A 23,753-nucleotide genomic window follows, 5' to 3' on the forward strand; every position below is an offset into this window, starting at 1 on the left:
CTTCCTGTTGCCTCCTCACAAATAATGCCCCGCTATTTTTTTAGCACCCCAATTGTGTAACCTACTCCTTATGCGCCGCCGTCTTTTAAATGCCGACAGCGTCTTTGCCGGTGGTAATTAAGTGGTTAACACCCAAAATCAGTGCTAGAAATATGCAGCAAACCCTATGTCTGTATGAAGAAGGCTCAGCCCGTGAGCCTTCTATGAAGATACACCCTTCATAGCTTGCTCACGAATATATCTGTCAGTGAGCATGAAGGAGTTAAATACCCCTTGTTTGTTTGGTTCTGATTTATAGTGCCCTCTTCAATACAGTGCATACAACCATTGTCAGGATACAGTGCAGGAGAGGCCCGGGAGCAGTGAGTACTTGTCAGATGTACTCTCTTCGACAGTAATGACTGCACGGCCCACTCCATCCGCCAGAACATGTGACATCACAGGGAGTCCCGAGTCCTGCTGCCCAGGGGTCACATAATATGCATCCCAGTTAGTCTTGGCTCTCCATACTGGAACTCACCGTGCCTTTCGCAGGGCTGCAATGGTTGCTGTGTTGCAATTGGAAGTGGCGTAAATTTAATCTGAGATAACGCATTCGGAAGTCGGGAGTGTAGAGCAGTTCTCTTGCGGCCTCAGAAGTGAGAGAACTGGTGTTTCCCCCTATCTCTTTATCAGGTTTATGTAATATATACTTTTTAAGAACAGTCTTTTGCCCAGACAGATGTATAATAAGGGGCTCTGTGGATATGTCTTCTATCCCACTGCCTGTTATATATATAGTTTGATTTTGTACATCCATACCTTAATACTTGCATTGCTCCACACCAGAAACCAGTATGGATGTTGTTCAAAACCACTGACTTGAGGCAACTGTAAGTCTTATTGTGGGGGCTCTGTGGGATTCCCATACATTCCCCTAACTAAGTCCTTTGTCCGTATTAGGTGCACAAGTATTTAAGAAGTGTCTGAGGCACATTTATGGCGCATGCGACACAATTGTAGCGCACACAGGCAAACACTCTTTTAGTACAATTTGCACTACTCTTAGTAAATGTGCCCCACAGTCTTTACCCTAAGGCAGGAGGAACTTCCTTCTAAAAAAAACCAAAAGGTTTCAGAATTGATTATAGACGCTGATCCCGATTAAGAAGTTAAAATCAGGATCCTCAGGACAGAGATCAATTGCTTGAGTCTCCTGAGAAAAGCCAGAGTCTAGATACCTTTTTTTTTTGTCTGAAGGGCTAGAACTACTATTGAAAGCAGCCAGGGACACATTAAATGTAGAAGGTACAGTTTCGACAAAATCAATTCAGGATAAATTATTTGGTTATAGCAGAATTGGATTTCATAATCCTTTTCTATCTTCCTCCTCAGATCTTTGTTGTAACGAAACTCCGCTCTCAAGACCAAAACCTTCCTATGTAGCAGGAAATCCCAAAACTTCTAAAGATAAATGTGGTAATTCCTGTACCCAACCAATCAATGAAGAAGGGCTTCTATTCTCCCCTATTCCTGATCAAGAAGCCAAACTGATCCTACAGGTTGCTAATAAATTTGAAAAAAATTAAAAAAGGCAAATGTGGTAGTTTATCATTCTTCAGCGCTCGTGTGTAGGCGTATGATGCAAGCCCCTCTTAGACAGGGCAAAACTATGCGGCTCTGTAGATTGTCCAAGCAAATCTGTCAGCTCATGTCTTCAGGTAGGATTGTCTAGCAGAGAGCTGATGATTACGCCAGGGACTCGGACACCGAAAAAGGGCCTCAGTAGGAAGAGGTTAAAATCGCTGCTCTAAGGTTTCTATTCTCAAAAGAAAATTCCTTAAAACTAACTAGTTCTTAAACAACTGGATCTTCTACAAGAGATTTAAAAACGCAAAGTACAAAATTGTTTAGGAAACCTTCATGTACACCCTAGATCTGAGGATGAATATTATCATATTCTATTCATCCAGAATCCCTGGAGTCATCTACCAAGTTCGTAGCTCTTCCCTTGTGAATTTCCTCTTCCTCTTGTGTGTTTACAACGATAATGATATTTGTTGTAGCAACTATTCAAAACTACAATGTCATAAAGTGTCCCTTACCTGGAAAACTTACTTCTGGTGGCAAATTTAGAGTTTGCTCAAATAGTAAACTGCAACTCTAAAAGTTTTGTCTGCCTTATGATGGATGATCTACTTGCAAAAATTCAACCTATCACCAGAGAAGAGAACTATTTAGGGGGTAACATCGCGCTCCATTAAAAAGGAAGGGATATAGAGAAAATGAAAAAGTGGTACAGGTTCTTATGGTACACCAGTTACTCCCACAGGGACTCGTACCTAGAGCTGCTTCGATCTCTGGTATGCAGGAGATTGTATCCTAACTGTGAACCAGGGTTTAGAGGTAGATGACCAGTAGGTACATGGCGCTGCTCGTGTCAAAGATCTGTGCTGCTTAATACATATGAATTAATATATAGTCCATCCAGCATGGGTTAATAACAAAGAACATTTATTGCGTATACAAAATAATTGATATAAAAATGAGAAGGTAGGATGACGCGTTTCAGGGAGAACTTGCCCCTTCTTCAGGTCCGGGTAATTCTGTAACATGTAGAAATAAACTTTTTTTGGACACGTACATAAAATTATGTACATATACATATAAGGACATATTTTTACATAAATAATTGATTCCAATAAAACTTATGGAAGCAGTACATGTATCAATTTTTTTTACAAAAGATCCCAAGCAGGTGGATTTTCAACATAAAATTCATAAAGTTCATAACACAATTCATAAAACTTCATTAAAAAATTAATGTAAAAATTATCAGAAAGTTCATGTTGCTCTACTATGCTATACTATGCTCTATGCTCTACTATTAATATATAACTGTCACGAACCCCACTCACCGGGGTTCATCCTCGGGATGTACCTACTCTATGGAGTCCTAGAATTTAGCCCTTAAAGAGAACCCGTCATGCAAAATAACCCCCCTAAACTAAATATATTTTCATAAACTGCCATTAGAGAGCATTGCCTCTATCCCTTCATTGTCCCTCTACATGCCTGTAAACCTAAGCAATGAGGTCCTAAAGCTGTATGCAAATGACCTGTGAAATGTCCAATGAAGCATTAGCATATTCAAGCTGTCCACTCTATTCATGAGTGGGAGGTACAGCCACACCCCCAGTGCTTGACTGACAGCCTGTATAATGATGTGAGGCTGTATAATGATGTGCTTCCTGGTGCTGGCGCCCCCTGCAGCCTGTGTGTGCATGTGTGTGTGTATAGGAGAGATACAGCAGCTCCAGTCAGCCATGTTATAGCAGAACATGTCAGATTCATGTGTAGCTGATGTCTGTGTCTCTCACCTGTATATTAGGAGGATGCAGCATGTCAGCAGATGCAGTACACACACTAACTATGCTTTACTATACATCACACACAGACATGAGCAGGGGGAGGAGAGGGGAGGGGTAACAGGAGTGACATCACTGCCTCTGACCATGTGACCAGCCTCATTTACATAATAAAGAATAGATGATTTTACAATGATTAATGTATGAAATAACTAGATAAAGGCTGGGATGGGATCCTTGTGAGCTGCTCCAACAGGTAGAGGTGACAGGACTAGTGACAGAGACCTAATGACAGGTGTCCTTTAAGCTCCACCCACTTCCACAAAATGGCGTCCTAACGCTAAATTTACTCCACGCATTCTCGGAATCCACTGCCACCAACCATTAGTTACTTACACAAAGAAGGCCGTAGGCACCTCAACCACACAGACAATGCACACTGATGATTTACACAGTGCATGCACGCACTACTTATACTATATTAGAATGATGAATTCACATAGAACATGCCATTGCTTACTACATAGACTATGTTAATGATTACCTCTGGTAACGTTATTCCCTTCGGAGACTCAGATTCTTTAAGGCTACAAGCAGAGACTTACTAAAGTAACACTTTAATATACATAAAAAATACAGTACACTCAAAGAATAAAATTGTCAGATAAAATGAAAAAGTTATAAACAATATACATACAATACTTACAAAGAGTTATGGAAAACAGAAACAAAAAAACTCCTCTATTGAAATAGGTAGAAGTTCTTTGGCTCAAGGACACAGCATAGACAGCAATCCAGTCTTCTAGTGTAATAGAATCCTCAAACTGAACCAAAGCCATGTGGCTGCTTCACTCATTTAAACCCAGGGGATTTTTCACCCCCAGCCCTGGCTGTGATGTCACTGTGAGGGGGAGTTTTTCTATCCCCCTCCCATCAGTGAGGTACTTTCTGGGTCTGGGGTTTTATTAAAACCCCATAACTTTTGATTGGAAGATGGCACAATGGTGTAACTGTCCTGTGTAACTGGGGACCCATAATTATGGATTATGTCCCAGTTATGGACAGCTATGATATTTCCCATTGTCTGAGTTTTTTTGGAGGGAAAAACCACATAGTCTGTTGTCTCTTTCATTCACCTTCCTCTACCACACTCTGGCCTAAGGTGTCGATTGTCCCAAACAGAGACTCCCCGGAGTTCAGAGACACACTGCCCAGCTCCTCTTCCTGGCTGGTTGTAAAGCAATGTGCCCCTTCAGCCATTTGCTCTGACCAAATGGAGCCCCAGGACAGGACATGATTGAAACAACACAAAGAAAATTTAAAAAAAAACTGTAGAGTAGTAATATTATCACACTTACCAATTCTAAACTCTTGTTATTGTTTGCCATAGGTTTCACGACTTGTGGATGTGCCATCAGAAAAAATTCTCCATCATATTCATGCAATCCCAGCAAGCAGGAAACGGTAACTTTAAAAAAAAAAAATCTTTTGTTGTTAACATTATTATTGTTATACATTTATATTCAGGAAGCAGTGATCTTTTTGTTTCTTCCATACAAGCTCCTAAAACTTCCTGTTACTTTAACCCCTTATCACCGACACCAGTTTTCAGCTTAAAGGAAACCTACCACTTCCAATAGGGCTTCTAAGCAGCAAATGCCCTGCACCAGATCAGGGTGAGCTGGTGCCCGTGCTTATCTTCATTATGTCCTTAAACAGTTTAAATGCCCTTAACCCCTTCCCGACGCGCGCCGTACTAGTACGGGTCCCGGTGCATGGAGAGGGCCGAGCCCTCTCCATAGCCGTTAAGTTCTTGCTGCATATTGCTCAAAGGCTTACCGGTAACACCCACGATCGGGCGATCGCCGCCGGCAATGCTGCCGGAGGCTTCAAAAAGATGGCGCCGCCATCTTGCCGCGGATCTTCGCTCGGCGATGGCGTCACAGGGAGCGGTGATCCGTTGCCATAACAGCTTCAGGTCTCACGAAGGCCCAAAGCTGTCTCGTTTTAACCCATTCATTACTGAGCAAAACCAATATTGGAGGAAATTTTTTTTTTTTTTTTTACTATCGACAACTTTTCAGGGCATTAACTTCTGTATTTTTCTGTTGCCAGATCTGGTTGAGGGCTTATTTTTTGCAAAAAGAGTTGTTCTATTCAGTCATATCAAATTAGGGAACATAACTTTTTTTTATCACTTTATACTACAAATTTATACTACATGAAGTTTTTCTTGTTTTTTTTTGTTCACTGTTCACTGAGCAGGTTCAATATTGATTTTGTGTTTTTATATACTTTATTTGCATTTTATGTGTAACTGGGAAGATAATGGGACTTTTATTTTATTTATTTAATCATATTATAGAATGCATTCATCTTCAGTGGGGACAGCTACAAGCATGACCACAGCGTGTAAGTTTTACACACCCGGGATCAGAGTTTTTCCGATCCTGGGTGTTAGGGCTGGGTCTGGGCTGTGATATCACAGCCCGACACCGGCACCAGCCTGACCCGATGTCCTTAAATCTTCTTCTGACGCGCCGGGGGTTAAAGATGAATGATTTTTATATCTGTAGTATGTACGCAGTAGTCTCAAACTTAAAAGTTCTCCAATGCTTTATTGATGTGTAAAGGGAAGCCTCCTGCGTTTCACGTCATAGCCTCCAATGGAGAGTGTTACCAGAGCCCCTCATTTCTGTAACTTAACAGGCTGTTACACTCTCACCCTCCCACCTGGTCCCTCTCACCGTCCCAGTCCCTCTGCCCGATGTTATCTCATTGCAGGAGAGGAAATTTCAGCACAGTGGGTGGGGGAGTGCTTCTACTCACTGTAACAGCCTTTAAAACTACAGCACAGAGGCACCCTTGTTAAGCCACCCAGAGCACTCCTGGCTCATTAGCATAATTTTAAAAGTCGCTTTTAGAAGGAAGGATTTGTAAGTATGTGTCCCTAGTTTATCAAGGTTGATTTTGATGGTAGATTTCCTTTCCAAGGGTTTGCCCACAAACTTTAAAGTGGGTTTGCCACTATCCATGCTTGGTAATCTCCATCAGCTCCATAGAGATGAATGGAGCAGAACAGGCATGCTCGGCCGTCTGGAATGATGAGGTGCAGGGGGTGTATGAGGCGGGCTCACTTCATGCAGAGGTGGGGTTTGCTGCATGTTGCAGCAAACGCCCACTGGTAATACCCATGGTTGGTGGTTGCATCAAGGGATGGCGATCGGTTGCCATGACAGCCTCTGGACTTCGGCAGACTTGAGGCTATCTGGTTTCTGCAGATTCATTACAATGAGCCAGTGGCTCATTGTAATGAATACTGTGCAAAAATGCCAGTAGTAGTGCAAAAGAAGGAGAGAAAATTGGAGCAGCACTTGTGTAGGTAAATCACGAGTGCAAGTCTTCAAAAGTGACTGATCCAGACGCATCAGACGCATTATCAAGCAACAATATAAGTGCAAAGTGGTTATTTATACAGATGTGCTAATCAACATCACATGTGAGTTGTAGTGACACATCACAAAGCATTTTTACTATAATACCCCAAAAAACATATCACAAATGTACACAATAAAGTGCAATACATGTATTGAATATTATATATCACCAATAATGGTGATCCTGCTTGTTAACAGTGGTACCTTTTATTGCAAAATATATATATATATATATATATATATATATATATATAATATATATATTTTTTTATTTTTTTTTTTTTTTTGCATTGAACGAGATATATCATATTTATTACATGTATTGCACTTTATTGTATACCATATATACTCGACTATAAGCCGACCCGAGTATAAGCCAAGACCCCTAATTTTGACACCAAAGAAAAGGAAAAACTTATTTACTCGAGTATAAGCTGAGGGTGGGAAATGCTTTGGTCATGGCCTCCCCTGTGGTATGTAGCCTGCCAGCCCCCTGTGGTATGTAGCCTGCCAGCCCCCCCGTAGTATGTAGGCCGTCCAGGCCCCCCCCCCCCCCGTAGTATGTAGGCCCTCCAGCCCCCCCGTAGTATGTAGGCCCTCCAGCCCCCCCGTAGTATGTAGGCCCTCCAGCCCCCCCGGTAGTATGTAACCCCCCAGTCTGTCCTCTACTCCCTATGGCAGTATCGAACATCAATGAGTAATCTCACCACCTTGAGATTACCCCTCAGTTCCTTGCATCACCCTCCGTCTTCCTTCACTGCATCCGAGTGTAGTCCCCATATCACCTCGTGTCCTTGGCACACTGCTAGTCCTGTGTCAGGAAGTAGAAGGAAGTAGATAGTGTAGATTGCTGGCGTTAAGGGAAAATCTCTTTATTGTATATACTCACAAATACAAAGTAAAAGCACGCATATCATAAAGCTTAAAAACGCAAAGCCATTGTCATTGACCTTATAAAAAAAAAACAAAATTAGAAGGGACACTAACCCTCTCCCATGCAGTTACGACGTTACATCGCTATATACCTTGATCCCACAAGAGTTGGGGATAGAAGTGATCAGAAGGAGTTCAGAAAAAGACGAGGATATAATGCCTGAGCACAAGGAATTTATTGTTAAATCTATAGAATTTTGCCTAAAGAGAACCTATTTTTGGTATGGAGGGAACTTTTTCAACCAGGTAACCGGGACATCAATCGGTGCGAAATTCGCACCCAGCTTCGCAAACCTCTATATGGAAGCGCTTGAGGAAGAATACATCACAAAGCACTTACCTTCTGACGCCGTCGTCGTGTACTCACCTTCCAAAGCTGCTCACTGATGACACGATCCCTGCGACGTACAGTGCGGGGACAGGGAGCCGATGTCGCCCCATCGCTGAATAGAAGAGGACCTGCTGGGGTGGGGGTGGGGTTGTCAGAAGGTGAGTACACTGTTTGTTTTGACTTGTGTGTAAGTCGAGGTGAGGTTTTTCAGGACATTTTTTGTGCTGAAAAACTCGGCTTATACTCGAGTTTTTGGGGTATTATAATAAAAATGGTTTGTGATGTCACTACAACTCACATGTGATGTTGATTAGCACATCTGTATAAATAACCGCTTTGCACTTGTTTCTTGATAACTCCTTCATAGAGAGGGCAAAATGTCTCTTTTTTTATTATGGTGGAATAAGGAAATCACGTTTTAAGGAGTGCTGCTTTGCTACTACATTTTTCTGGTAGTATTGCAGAATATTGTAGGAACGATTAGACCATCTAGGGTTAATGTACCCTTGAGGGTCTAAAAATATTTTAAAATAAAGTTTCAAAAATAATAAATGTAAAAAACATTCAAATCACCCCCCTTTCCTTAGAACTGATATAAGACGTGATAAAATCACAAAAATCACAAACACGATGGGTATCGCTACGTCTCAGATTGCCTATGAAAATATTAAAACTGTTATCGACGGTGGTAAACCACATATGAGAAATAGCACACAAATATCCGAAACGCGACTTTTACACCATTTTACATCACATAAAAAATGTAATAAAAAGTGATCAAAATGTCGCACAGTCCTCAAAATGAAAGCAATGAAAATGTCAGCTCATTTTGCAAAAAATTACCCCCTCACACAACTCCACTCCACTGAAGTATGAAAAATTTATTAGCGTCAAAAGATGGCCAAATTTTTTTTATTTCCGTTGAGATTCGTCTTATTTTAGAAAATGTAATGAAACCCACCTAAGACCAAAGAATAAAGCAGTGGTAAAAGCTGAGCCCACAAGAAATTGACACAAATGTGTTTTTTTACAATTTCACCACATTTGGAATTTTTTTTTCCAGCTTCCCAGTACACGGCATAGAATAATAATGACACTGAGAAGTAAAATGCCTGCCCCCCCACCAGTGTATAGCCAGTGCTTGCCCTCCACAGTATATAGCCAGTGCCGGCCCTCCCCCAAGTATATAGCCGGTGCCTGCCCTCCCCCAAGTATATAGCCGGTGCCTGCCCTCCCCCAAGTATATAGCCGGTGCCTGCCCTCCCCCAAGTATATAGCTGGTGCCTGCCCTCCCCCAAGTATATAGCCGGTGCCTGCCCTCCCCCAAGTATATAGCCGGTGCCTGCCCTCCCCTGCCACTATGTAGCCAGTGCCTGACCCCCCATATATAAGCAGTGCCGCAGACCCCTGTCTAGCCTAAATAAAAGGACCCAGATGGTCCTGTCGCACACACCATGACATCAGACGCTTGCTGACATCAAAGTGTGTGGCGATAATGGCGCACAAACTATGGTGTCGGCAAACGGCTGACGTCATGGTTTGTACAACCGGGCCACTTGGGGAGCCAATGACTGAGCCGGAGCTAAAGACCAGTGGCGGGGGCGGGGGGGGGGGGGGCCTTCAGAAAGGTGAGAACAGAGGTTTTTTTTTTCATTGACTCAAGTATATACTCTGCTTATGTTTACATTTAACACATTTTACTCTTTGTACATTTTGGAGAATTAGATTTCTTGAGATTAGAAGTTGATTTGGGGAATATGCTGATTGTTATATTTGGAGACGGAAAGCCATTAATCCCCTCATGCGGGGACATTGGCATCATTAACCTTATTAACTGTGGCAGCAAGTGAGTAGTAGGCATACGCCAGTAGTTTTATTGCAGGATGGTCAATTGGTATGAAAATAAATCTAAATCTTTTTGGTTGTGTCATCTTATACCTATTTATGCTTTTTCCTTTTAACCCATCTAGCTTGTCAAATGATTTTCAGCTTCACTTGAGGTCTTTGTTGGGTGATGCAGGCAATTACGAAGAAAAGGTTCAAAATTTGGCACACAAGGTACAGCATCATTAAAAAAACACCTGTCAGGAGGATTTGGGGCACTAAACCAACTAGCGGTACATATGGGCCTGTGGCTTAGTGTAATAAATCTCCCTGTATGAGCTTTGTCCGTGAATGTATTAAAGAATAACACATGTTTAAGCTTGGCTAGGCGTGAGTCTGATATAACTGGACTCACATCTGCAGTTCTCGGTTCCGATGCTTCAGTGAAGCCCGTATAGCTCCCTCGCTTCATTGAACATGTACTTACAGCGCTTATGTGGTCAAGCTGGTGTGTACTATGCCTGCTTCACATGCCTCATCGCACAGGTACCGAGAGCTCTGGACCGAGGTGAGCATAAAAGTTTTTTTTTAATGCACCCACAGGCAGAGCTCATATAGGGTGATTTGGAAACCTTAACCACTGATCCTTAAGGACATTTGGGTGGTTTAGTATCACAAATTGACCTGACAGGTTCCCTTTAGTATGAATTATATGCAAACCATGAAGAGATATTTAGTCAAAGTTTCCTATATTATACACACTTGTTTAAAGTTTTGTTATATATAATGATTTAGCTGAGTAGAGTTTATACCTTTTAACCCTTTCGTCATGTTCTTTAAATTTTCTTCCGTAAGTTGTATTTTCCTAAAGCAACTTCTGCCGAAAACTTCAAACCATTGGGGGGGGGGGGAATTATAAAGGCTTGTACTGGTGTAGTGAAAGCATTTGCCACTTTCCCACCTAACACAATGCGGACATTACCTAAATATATATCTCTCCCCCCCCCCTCAATGTTTTTTTAAAATAAAAACTGCAAAGCTAGTAAATGTCTGCCATTTACATGCGTTGTCAAAAACCATAGCACTTAGCATATTGACATTGTATATGAAATCTTCATGTTTAAGTTGGTTTCAGACTCGGTAGTTAATGAATTTGGACTGTCTCGGGGAGTCTTGACCTTCAAAGTCCACAGGCCTTTATTAGTTGAGGTGAGTTTTGGAAATACTTAAAAACATAGGAAACATGTGAAAAGTATGTTCTAGTAATGGCCTATATATTGTTCTTTTTTTTAGAAAGTTGTGGCTAAAATAAGACAAGATGGGGCCAGGTATGGATTTAACTCTGCACTTTTGTCAGACTTCACCAAAGGTTTGGCCCTAGTGGAATACAGGTATGTGCCCCATATAGTTCTTGATTTAGGAAATGGATGCAAATTTGGGTGCATTTTGAGTTGCCTTACAACCCCCTGGTGCTTTGTTCATAACACTTCACAGTCCCCTGACAATTTGCACTTTTGATGCAGAGGGATATGAAGGCACATGAAGAACATGAACTTGTCATAACTTTAAATGAAGAGGTTACCCACTAATAGCTTTAGAGATGATTCTGTAGTCATTGCTACATCCAAAAGTGCAAAATGTTTGGGGACTAAATAGTTTGGGGAATAACAGTAATGGGGGATCTGGGAGGTGAGGAATTCTGCTGGCAGCATGTTATAGAGAATTGCACTTTGTTTCTAGGCAGGAATAACACTATGGTTCCTCATGATATCATTAATTAAAATGGAAATTTCCCAAAATACATTATAAATAACAAATATGTTAGCAGATTATAATGCTTGGGGGATGTGTTTGACTCCCTTGAAATAAAAGTAATTTGTTGTATTCAAGTTAGCGGTATAAGTTGTAATGTGGTTAATTTATGGTGATGGTTTCTTTCAACGGCCATAAATTACCTTGCTCCATATTCCATACTGTATTATTGATTTATGCAAAGTTTCTTAAAAGTTTCTACACACTTCAGCCAGAAGCTTTAAAAAAGAATTGATGTAAAGCCAAAGTAGGATAAAAAGCTTCTTCTTTCTCTTTTTTGCAGTTCACCCAATATTGCCAAAAAGTTTCATGTTGGACATTTGCGCTCTACAATAATAGGTGAGAATTTATATTGCAGTGGCATTTTACAGTGAGCAAGATATTTGGCAGTGTGTAGTGATAGTCTGAACTCCTAAGCGATATATTAAAAAATGAATTCTAAGTTTATAAAAGTTTTTTTTATAAACTACTCTGTATTTGACACATCCAGACTCCATTGTTATTTTGTACTGTTATTTTGGCGTGATATTATCACCACACTGTAATATCTGATTATGAAACATAACTGTGTTTTGTATATGCTATGTAAGTTTGTTTTGTGTTGTTTCTTACTATTGCATTCTGCTTCTTGACATGTAACACTTTGAACATGGCAAAAAAACTAACTATTTGCATATTTTTCAGTTAATCCTTAAATAAACAAGTTTAAATATATATAATAAAACTAAATATGTGTAGTAAGGATTTCTTCACACTGGCCTCTTTTTTTTGGTGTGTAAGGGCTTTATATTATATTTATCATTTTGTCTAGAGCAGTGGTGGCGAACCTATGGCACGGGTGCCAGAGGTGGCACTCAGAGCCCTTTCTGTGGGCACTCAGACCATCACTAGAGAGGACTCCAGATATCTTCCTGCAGTCCTAGACAGCCCAGGACTTGCTGTGCACAGAGCTATTTAACGTGACAATGCTACCTGGGACTACTGGAGGAGAGGGAAGGTGTGGTCAGATCTGGATTATCATGGTAGTTCTTGCACCAATTTATTTTATTTTCTGCTTTATTGTTGTCCTCAGGGTGCTGGTATCAATGAAAACTGTGTCCAAGCAGGGAGTGTAAATCACTAATTAAATTTCTATGTTGGCACTTTGCGATAAATAAGTGGGTCTTGGTTGTAGTTTGGGCACTCGGTCTCTAAACGGTTCGCCAGCACTGGTCTAGAGCATTATCCTTATACAAAAAACTTAACAGAAATGTGACCACTAAAAGTCAGTGTGTTATGTCCGAATTTTTCATTATCCGGTTAAAATAGAACCATGACAATAGTATGAATACAGCCTGTCACGGAAATGAGGCGTTGTCATGTGACTTGGGGTGCGGCTGCAGTGGTGAATTTAGCCCACTCACCTTATGCTCACCTTTCACTCATGACACAAATTGAGCATAAATCACACCTCATAACGTTCTCACAATTATGAATATTTGCTGCCACCACTTATTGTATTTACACTGGGATCAAGAAGTATCCCACTCTACATCCCTCTTGCTTCTTAGGTAAACATAGTGTCACACCTCTAGACATGCACACTCAGCTCTCTAGCAGTCACACTTTACAAGGCTATTGATTCACTGAGCATACATGGACCAATATTAAAGTGAAAGTAGTGGTGGTCCATTATTGTCTTTGTAATTTTGGTATTTTGCAACGCCCGGGTGGGTAATGTTTATTTCCAAAATTGTTTACTCTGTTCTTGTCTACTTGGTTATTGCAAAATGTTTGCATATGCATTTTGAATGCTGTAGACCACCACCACACCTTTGTTTCTGTGGACTTTATTGTGTATGTTTTTAACTAAATATTTTTGATGGCCATATTGTGTGTTAATACAGTTTGAACAATTGTCCTATTTAAGCTGGTATTACAGTGTATGGTTTGTCTATGAGAATTTTTGGTCCTATATACTTTTATTGTTATTGATATTTTGATTGGTATTAGGAATCTTTATATTAGTATTGGGTATTCTTTTTGGTATTTATCAATATTAAAGTGAAAGCTTTAATTACAAAAGGTGTTCAGTGCTTTCAATAAGATGTTAAAATAAAAGAATTTCAAGATAAAATAACACACAACACAGAAAAACTGTTATAAAGTAAATGGGGAGAAAATATTAGAAAATTAAAAATTACAGTAAATTCTGGATGAGAAATATGGAACACCCCAGCTTGTTACGGCAGTTTCCATAGAGTGAGCCCTGTATCCCACTATATTATATTGTTTTATATGTTCTTTGTTTGGTTCAGGTTTCAGAACCTCCCGTTGAATAATTATTCCACTGGGTCTTTCAGGATTGGACAAAGTGTTAATGAGGGGGAGAGTCTAGGAATATTTAAACAGTTCTTTGTTTCCAAGTCCTGATGCAGGGATGGGGGTAGGTGTGGAGAAGAGGTGACAAATGTCTTTTGAAGTCAGCACAGAACATTCTTCAGGTCAGAGATCACCAGGATGTTGTAAAAGCTCCCTGGACACTTCAAGAAATACTTATTGTGCTAAAGTTCAAGATTTCTATCCATTTAACATACATTTTTCCATGGCACAGCCTATTTGTTGGGGTAGTAATTGACCTGCACAAGGTATGCTGGTCAACCTTATGTGAGGGGTTATCTTTATATAGTGGCATCATATTCCCTTGCGCTTTACAAATTATGGGGGACTTAGGCTACATTCACACACACGTATGGGGGACGTATATACGGCCGACATATATACAGTGTATACACGTCCCCCATACACGGCAAAAGGCGCACGGCGCCCCATGGGAGAGGTACCGTTCCGTTGCCAGGAGAAAGGACATGTTGCCGTGGCAATATTACTCTATGGAGAGAGGATGTGGTGAGCGCCTCCTCCTCTCCCCGGCGCCACCATGCTACTGTACGGCGGCCAAACGTCATTGTGAATGTAGCCTTATACAAATAAAAAACCAAGGAAAATTCTGTATTGTCATATAGAATAATATGAGTGAAGGCTCTGCTCACAAGAGCTTACTACCTACAGTCTATGAGGATGAGGGGGTGACACAATTGCTATGAGAGCTTGTATAATGGGCCATCCATTATTTAAAATAACTTCAGGCACTGTGACTGTGGTAGTCATCTAATCGACTTTTAAAATGATGATAATGAGCCAAAGGGGCATTGTGTGCTAAGACTTCTCTGTTGCTGTTAGTTTACAGCAAGGAAAGGGATGGGGAAAGTGTACAGTCTGACACTATTAAAAGTTGATATAAGAAGGAAAGAGACCATGGATAATCATGCTTGATTTTGATTGTAGATTTCCTTTAATTACCTGGCAATTGTAACAAAATAAGCAGCACTTACTAGTTTTCCTTCCAGTTGGCGTTCTCTTTCCAATATTGTTTGTTTTCCCTGATGCAGTGAGGGGCATTTGTGTATATTCACATCACTGCTGCAGAATGAACTGGAAGCTGCAGAGAAAGCTAGTGTTACTTCATTGTGTTGATAGATTACTATTACTATTGCATCGACATTTCCTCAGTAAATTGAAATAAGCACTAATCTTATCAGACCATCTTTACCCCTCCGCATCTCCTTTTCACCCTTAAAATAACTTTTGGTAGACCCAATTTGCTCAGGTGTCAACTCAATACAAGAAACTTTTACTCCTCGTGTTCACACACTGGACCAGGACTTCAACATTTGTGCAATGCCTAGGTAATCTTTAACTATAATCCTAAAACGCCTCCCAGGAGCTTTAACACAGACTTTTTTTTCCTTTCCAGGAAATTTTATAGCAAACCTCAAGGCGGCAGCTGGTAATGAAGTTATACGAGTAAATTACTTAGGTGACTGGGGCCTACAGTTTGGTGAGTAAAATGGTGCAAATAAAGCAAGCCATCTTCATTAGTTTAAGGTGGATTTCTGGGCTTTAGACTTTAAAGATCATTAATATAAGATTGTAAGACTGTGACCCCTCATCACTCTATAGTTCAGCCACAGGCCTTGAACTACAGGATGTACAGACAACCCTGACTGCTGTTACATTTCCTTATAAAATTCTGTAATCCATTATTCATTAACTTTAGCAGAAAGTTTACATTATATGGTAAAACTGTTCAACTTAAACCCATATCCTTCTGTTTTACAAGGCCTCCTGAGTGCTGGCTTTAGCAGGTTTGGCTGTGAAGAGAAGCTCCAGTCTAATGCTCTCCAGCACCTTTTTGAGGTAGGTGCTATTTTCTTAATACAATGTATAAAGCATGGACTGTGATACATCCACTCTTAGCAATGTATGCTAGCTTCTGTAGATTTTATATTCAATATTTAATTTTCAGGTTTATGTGAAAGTCAATGAAGCAGCAGAAAAAGATGAAGAGATGAAAAGGTCAGCTCGGGAATTTATGAGAGAACTTGAGAGTGGAAATCCACAAGCCATTTCTCTGTGGACACATTTTAGGGGTTTAAGCATTGAGGAATATGCCAAAGTCTATAAGGTACAGTATACATGAGATGAAAATAGAATGAACACCATGGAGGTTTTTGATGTCTCAAACATGTAGAACACCTAGCAAGGATGGCATATTAATGCAAGCTGTTGCAAGAATGTTTCCTGTGATGTTGGAGGGGCTATCAGGAGACAGGCCAGTACACCAGGAGACGTGGAGGGGACCATTGGTGGACTTAAAACCACCACCTCTGCCTTTGTGCAAGGAGGAGCAGAAGGAGCACTGCAGAGCCCTGTAAAGGGACCTCCAGTAGCCACAAATGTGTATGTGTCTGCACAAACGGTTAGAAACCAACTCCATGAGGATGGAATGAGGGCCAAGAGTCCACAGATGGGGGGGCTTGGGTTCACAGCCCAACACTGTGTAGGACACTGAGCATTTGCCAGTGAACAGCAGGACTGGCAAATTCGTCACTGTGCTTTTCACAGTTGAAAGCATTGGGTCAGTTATGGTATGGGGTGGCATTTTTTTGGAGGCTACACATCCCTTCATGTGCTCGCCAGCGGTAGCCTGTCTGCCATTAGGTACCGTGATAAGATCCTTTGAGACCATATGCTGGTGCGGTTGGCTCTAGGTTCTTCCTATTGCAATGCTAGACCTCATGTGGCTGGAGTCAGCAGTTCCTGCAAGATGAAGGCATTGAAGCTTTGGAATAGCCCGCTTGTTTCCCAGACCTTAATCCGATTGTGCATATTTGGACATCAGGTCTCACTACAGACTGTCCATGAGTTGGTGAGTCCAGGTCTTGGAGGAGATCTCTTAAGAGACCATCTTCAACCTCAGTAGGAGCATGCTGAAGTGTTGTAACAAGGTTATACAGGCATGTGGAGGTTATACACAATATTGAGCCACATTTTGTCTTGTTTTACAGACATTGGGGCAGATTTATCAAACTGGCTGAAAGTCAGAATAATTCTAGTTGCCCATGGCAACCAATCACAGCTCCCCTTTAAAATATTAATGAGCAGTGGTAAAATGAAAGCTGAGCTGTAATTGATTGCCATGGGCAACTAGAAATATTCTGACTTTCAGACAGCTTGTTAAATCTGCCCCATTACATCAAAGTTGGATGAGCCTGTAGTGTATTTTTCCACTTTTAATTTTGTGGTTGACTCCAAATTTAGGCCTCCATTGGTTAATACATTTAATTTCCATTGATTTTATTTTGATCTTTGATGTCAGCACATTCAGCTTTGTACAGAACAAAGTATTCAATGAGAATATTTCATTCATTCAGATCTAGGAGGTGTTATTTGAGTATTCCCTTTATTTTTTGTTGTGCGTGTATATATGTATGTGTGCATGTATATATGTATGTGTGTGTGTGTATATATGTGTGTGTGTGTAAAATATATATATATATGTATATATTAATATATACATATATATTATATATATATAATGTGTGTGTGTATATGTGTATCTGCATGCTAGCATGCTAGTCTGATGACTAGATGCCTGTCATGAAATGAGCAAGTGTATTAATCTGCTCAGCAACGCCAGCTTTATAACAAAATTCATGCAGATTGGATTTGGATTGCAATCTACACTTGCTGTGTAAAACATACATTTAATATATACACCAGAACACACACATATAGATAGAAAGATTGAATATGTATTATTTTCCTTAATAAGAAGGAACATAAAATAAATGGTGCATATTTGTTTTCTGGTTTTCAATTATTTAGCATAGCATCAACTGATGTAAAGATCATTTCTCCTGATATAACTCACTCTAGAAAACATTAATGCCATATCTGGTAATGTCACTGTAAATAATTTGTCTATAACAGCGTCTTGGGGTACAGTTTGATGAATATTCCGGTGAGTCCTTTTATAGAGAAAAATCACAAGACATCTTAAACCTATTAAGAAGCGAAAACATTCTTCAGATAACCAAGTAAGATTTACTTTATTTTTGTGCAAATATGCATATTTAGATTTTATTGTACATAATCTATAAAATATTAGCAAATTGTCTTTTCTCGTTCTCGCCTTACATTGTCTGTAGGAGGCTGATATGACCTGCAAGCAGGTCAACTGATTTTCCTTTGTTATTCTTTCTTTTCTACTTTTTAGGTGCAGAAGCTTAGCTTTTGCAGCAGGGCAGACATCTGTGTGGGTAGTCACACTGCCTCTTCCCTCTGTGGGTGCTTTTTTTCCCCACCTAGTTCCCACTTATCTCTGTAACAGAAAGAATTCCAGTGATCCACTACTGTGCAAGGCTACTGGGGGTTGACCCAGCGGCACCTGAAGATATTTGAGAGGTTAGTGTATAGGTCTCTGGGTCCCTTTTGGGTATTTCTTAGTCTGGCTTATCCTGCCTGGCTCCTGACTTTCTTACTAGCCTTCATGGGTCTCTTCCTGGGCTTCTTGCTGCAGAAGGAGGTGGGGACTCTGATTCTTTCCTGAGCCTTTTCCCACCTTCCAGCAGGTAGTTTTAGGCCTCCGGAGTGGTCAGGGAGCCTTTCTTGCTGAAGTCCTTTCACTTTCGGCAGGCCTTTCTGCTTAAGCCCGAATTGGCCTCAATTAAGTTACACCTCTCATCTGGCTCACAGGCTTTCTCCTGGTTTTCCCCCATTTCTCATTGGTCACCAGAGGAAGGCTTCTCCTCTTTCCAAACACAGGCTACTGGTCAGCCATACAGTCACACTGATCACATCTGCTTCTTCTAGGGGTAGACTCAAACACTGTACGACTCTCCCTTCTGTATACAACCGCAGAGATTCCAGCTCTGACTCCCGATGCCAAATCTTTGGTTTTCAGTTGGAGACACCTCTGACTCAGATTCCAAACAGAGCTCTTAACTCTTTTCTGCCACGGAGGACCTGATCCAAGTACTCAAGGATACATTAAGTCTTAAGGATGAAGCCTGTAACTCCCCGCCACAGGAGTTTTCCTTCTGCAGCAGTGGTTGCCCAGCTTCTGTCTTCCTAAATCGCCAGGACTCTGATGCCATGGTGGCCAAGAGGAGGAAACACCCCAACAGGCGTACCCCATCCTTTAAGCAAAAGATCCTTTTTCACTTTGCAGAAGAGTACCACTAGTTGTTGATCCCTAAGTGGCGCATCTCTCTGATCAATTAGACAATAGGATTAATTCTTGTTCTAAATCGTCATTCATTGCGGCAGGGTCGGCTCTTCGCTCCCCCTTTACTGCATCCTGGGTCAGCAAGTCCTCTCTTGGAGTTGTCCTCCTTAGCTTATCCAGAGTCACTCCAACCACTACCTGCACAGCTCCTTCATGCTTCCAGATACCTTTCACAGAGCTTTCCATTTTTGGGTGCAGTCTGCTGTTAGGGAAGCTCAGGTGGTTGGAGCCTCCTGGGCCGTCCGGCACCATGTTTCAGTTGCCAACATGTGCAAGGCTGCCACATGGGCATCTACCTTTTTTTTAAGTTCTATCAAATTAATTCCTTGGCCTTTGCCGATGCCAGCCTAGGGTGTACGGTGCTTTAGGCAGCTTGAGCTAGGTCTTCCCCCTTCCTTTATCTCCTTCACGTTCTGCCCCATATATGTATGGCGCAGAGGTGCTGGGGCTGTACAAAGACGGCTCATGGGCTCAGCCCTCTTTATACAGAGGTGGGGTGTGCTGCATATTGCAGCAAACATTCACCGCTAATACCTGATATTAGTGCTAGCACCGGTTGCGGGTATTAACCCTTCCAATGCCACCAGCGGCATTTAAAAGACGGCGGGTCCACACATCTTGGTTCTGATCGTCACTCCCCAACGTCGACAGCCTCAGGTTTTCATCAAGCCCAAGGCTGATCAAAAGGTCGCTCAGTCCTCAAAATGGAAGCAATGAAAACGTCAGCTCATTTTGCAGAAAATTACACCTTTCACAGCTCTGTGCACAGAAGGATGAAAAAGTTATCAGTAGATGAACTTATTTTTGGTACACATTTGTTTACTTTCTGAAAATGTATTAAAACACAATATAACCTGTATATATTTGTAAATTTTTTGGTATCGCCCTGAGTGTACCGAACCAAAGAATAAAGAAGAGGTGTTATTTGGAGTGCACAGTGAAATTTGTGAAAGTGGACAGCGAAAAATGAACGAATAAAGGGGTTAAGGGACTGCTCTGGGATGTTCAATGGTGCTGTGTCCCCCAATGTTAGAACGAGAAATTTGGATTTTTGTACAAACTGTAAAATCTGTTTTCTACATTGTTTGCTTGCTTTTCCTGGAGCTTGCATTGTTTTTTGCCAGGTTCAAGATATGTTTGTTCCGTTTTTTGTTTTAGAATTTTGATCTTTATAATCACAATTTGGTAGTGAGGGTATAGTCCACCAAGGGGGAGCCAACACATTTTTTTTTTTCTACCTAGTGCCAGCTTCCCCTCGGCCCAGCCTATGCCAATGGTGCTATGTCCCCCAATGTAGCAACGAGAAAAGGTTTTTTGGTACAAAAATCCCGATTTTATATAGGGCTGCCTTTTTTTCACTCATTATACATTACGTTCTATGTTGGCAAAATTAGTTCACAATGTAATTTTTTTTTTCTTCTGATCACAAAATATTTTGAGCCCTGTCCTTTTTAGTTCACCGACTAAATCTGACGTGCCATGTAATAATAAGCACTGCTAATGACTCTTGCAGAGACGGTAAAGGAGTGGTGGACCTGAAAGAAAATGGAGACATGCCGGTCTATGCAACAGTGATGCGTAGTGACGGGACCACGCTGTACTTAACACGGTGTGTATATAAAGCATTCTTTAAAGGAAATCTACAATCAAAATCAGGCATGAAAAAACAGGGACCCTTACTCTTAGACCCAAGCACAATGACTGTGGTAATCTTCTTATATTTGTTATCCATGGCCTCCTTCATTCCTAAAATCTGCTTTTATAATTATGATACTTAGCCTTCAGGGCTCTGTTGTGTGTTTCTAGAACCCCTCAGTGATGTTACAATGAGCAGAGCAGGTGTCCTCTCCCCCTGCACTTCAAGCAGGGGGTTGGCTGAGGCATGTTTTGCTCATTATAACAACTTGTGAATCTGCTTCACTGAGGGGCTCTGGTAATGCTCAGACGCATAATTTTACAAGTAGATTTTAAAACGAAGGAAGCCACGGGACACAAGTATAAGAAAATGACCACAGTCACAGTGCCTGGATCTATAAGCAAGTATCCCATGGTTTACCCATGCTTGATTTTATGTTTTGAGTTTTTGATGGTATGCCCATTCTATTTTGTAGGTAATTAATGAATCTTCTTATAAAGAAGCAAACTTTAGCACAGTTCACATCTGCACTAATTGCCCTATATATGCGTAGAAGAGCATAATAGAAGCCATATCAATACACGGCTGCAGCACTTTATTATTATTTCATCTATTAATAAACAAAGAGCATAAGGGAAACCCTAACTGCTAATGTGAACCTAGAGTGAGTTGAAAAAGTAAAATATTACTTCATCACAATTCAATGCTGTGGACATCCTAAAAATCAATGTGGTGAAGATCTACTATTGATGCTATGCTCTGAATTCTTATTTTCTTTTCCTTTCTAAAATTTATTTTCAGCGATATAGCTGCTGCAATTGATCGAATGGAGAAATATAATTTTGATAAAATGGTGTATGTGGTATGTATTTTGTTCTTCTACATTGATAAGTTATCAAAATCAAAACATTCAGATGCCTAGAAACCTGCTCTTGTCAGCTTCTGACATTGAAAGTATGCAATGGAATTGGCCGGAAACAGATTGACCTGTACCAATGGCATGAATGAAAACTTATGTTTAGTAGCCTGATTAAAGCCATCTGCTTTTGGCTCCGCCCACTGCTGATAACTCATCTATGGTTTCTTCATAACGTACTATAGTTGTAAGGGTAGGTAGAGACTTCTAGTTAGATGAAATGAAAACTGGTTCTTCCTTTTCTATGTTTTATTCAACTCCAAAATCCAGTTCCATATAATTTATTTTCTTGACTGGTGGCAACTTTGAAAGCTATGTACAGGTGGTCCCCTACTTAAGGACACCTGACTTACAGACGGACCCCTCTGCCCACTGTGACCACTGGTGAAGCTCTCTGAATGCTTTACTATAGTCCCAGGCTGCAATGATCAGCTGTAAAGTGTCTGCAATTAAGTTTTATTGGTAATCCTTGGTCCCATTACAGCAAAAAAAAATTGAAAATCCAATTGTCACTGGGACAAAAATTTGTTTTGTTTGGAGTAACAATTATATATATAGTTCCGACTTACATACAAATTCAACTTAAGTACAAACCCAAGGAACCTATCTTGTACGTAACCCGGGGACTGCCTGTACCATATGCATATGCTCTTGTAATAATAATAATGGGTCAGTGATTCATTATGTTCCTTATAAAAAAGTAAAATGAAATACAGAGTGGTAACAGAATCAATGGTAGTTACTTTTTATTATGACCATTCTTTTTATTGTTTCATTTTAACCTTTGAAATTAAACATTTTCCTTTTTATGTTAACTGAAGACCGATAAAAGCCAAGAAGCTCATTTTCAGAATTTGTTCAAAATTCTGAAGAAACTTGGAAAAGATGCAAACAGGTGAGTCTCACGTATATTAAAAAAAAAATACAGAAATATGGTATTTATTATGACAATTGAGTTTTAAACTGAGTTTTTTCAGATGACATTATTGGTATTTTGAAAGCAGTTATCACTACAGCCCTTTAAAATCAATGCATAGTGAAAGATGACTATATACTGTATCAAGAGACACCACTGTAATACTGTTGATTCCACATTAGATGTTTTGTGTCTGGTCGATTGCATGCAACTTTTTATTTCTTAAATTTGCACAAAATAACAAATTAAAGTCCTGCATTTTGGAAGAATGGAAGAAGTCTGGCACATCTACAACTAAGTTTAGAATCATTCACTGCCAAATGGTGCTATATTTAACATGCTTTTCCTCCATTAACATTACCTGACTGCCTCAATAGTTGTTCACTTCTGCTTCCTGTCATGTTAATAATACTATACAAACGCCTCAGTCATGGAACATCAGGACAACCTAATAACCTCATTGTCATCTGACATCTGTCTTATTTGAGATGTGTTGGATGAAGTCATGAGTACACATTATAGTTGCTTTATAGTTGACAGTTGCAGGTACTGAATCTGTCAAAATCATTAGTTTTCCTGACTTTTTAATTTTTATTTAAAAAGGTGTTTTATTTTAAATACAGTAATTTGTATTCAACCGATAAAAATTGGGCAAGTACCATATATACTCGAGTATAAGCCTAGTTTTTCAGCACAAAAAAATGTGCTGAAACCCCAAACTCGGCTTATACTCGAGTAAAAAAAATATAGGTTTTACCAGGTTGTTGTGGTAAAATTAGGGGCCTCGGCTTATACTTGGGTCGGCTTATACTCGAGTATATACGGTATTTCCAAAATATCAATGACTTTTATTCAGTGCCATTGCGACCCGGGGAGGGGGTAGTTATTTATTCCTGGCACCGACTATACTTCGCAACTCGGCACTGCCCCAATCACTTGCCGTGGAGGCGGTGTAATTGTCGAAATTTGGCTCGTATACTTTATCCATTGGA

The 23,753-nt window shown here is 40.4% G+C and overlaps 1 protein-coding gene across 1 annotated transcript in view; it reads left to right on the plus strand.

Moving 5' to 3' along the window:
• RARS2 (arginyl-tRNA synthetase 2, mitochondrial) overlaps positions 1-23,753 on the plus strand; it is a 39,759-nt gene that overhangs the window by 953 nt on the left and 15,053 nt on the right. Inside the window, exons 2-13 of the mRNA XM_072141985.1 lie at positions 4,738-4,811; positions 10,019-10,106; positions 10,998-11,081; positions 11,166-11,263; positions 11,968-12,023; positions 15,478-15,561; positions 15,844-15,920; positions 16,030-16,188; positions 17,997-18,103; positions 20,807-20,902; positions 21,731-21,791; positions 22,667-22,740. Coding sequence (XP_071998086.1) covers positions 4,738-4,811; positions 10,019-10,106; positions 10,998-11,081; positions 11,166-11,263; positions 11,968-12,023; positions 15,478-15,561; positions 15,844-15,920; positions 16,030-16,188; positions 17,997-18,103; positions 20,807-20,902; positions 21,731-21,791; positions 22,667-22,740 — 1,058 coding nt within the window. The remainder of the gene's footprint in view (positions 1-4,737; positions 4,812-10,018; positions 10,107-10,997; positions 11,082-11,165; positions 11,264-11,967; positions 12,024-15,477; positions 15,562-15,843; positions 15,921-16,029; positions 16,189-17,996; positions 18,104-20,806; positions 20,903-21,730; positions 21,792-22,666; positions 22,741-23,753) is intronic.

Source organism: Engystomops pustulosus, chromosome 3, assembly GCF_040894005.1.
Source record: "Engystomops pustulosus chromosome 3, aEngPut4.maternal, whole genome shotgun sequence".
NCBI classification, from domain to species: Eukaryota; Metazoa; Chordata; class Amphibia; order Anura; family Leptodactylidae; genus Engystomops; species Engystomops pustulosus.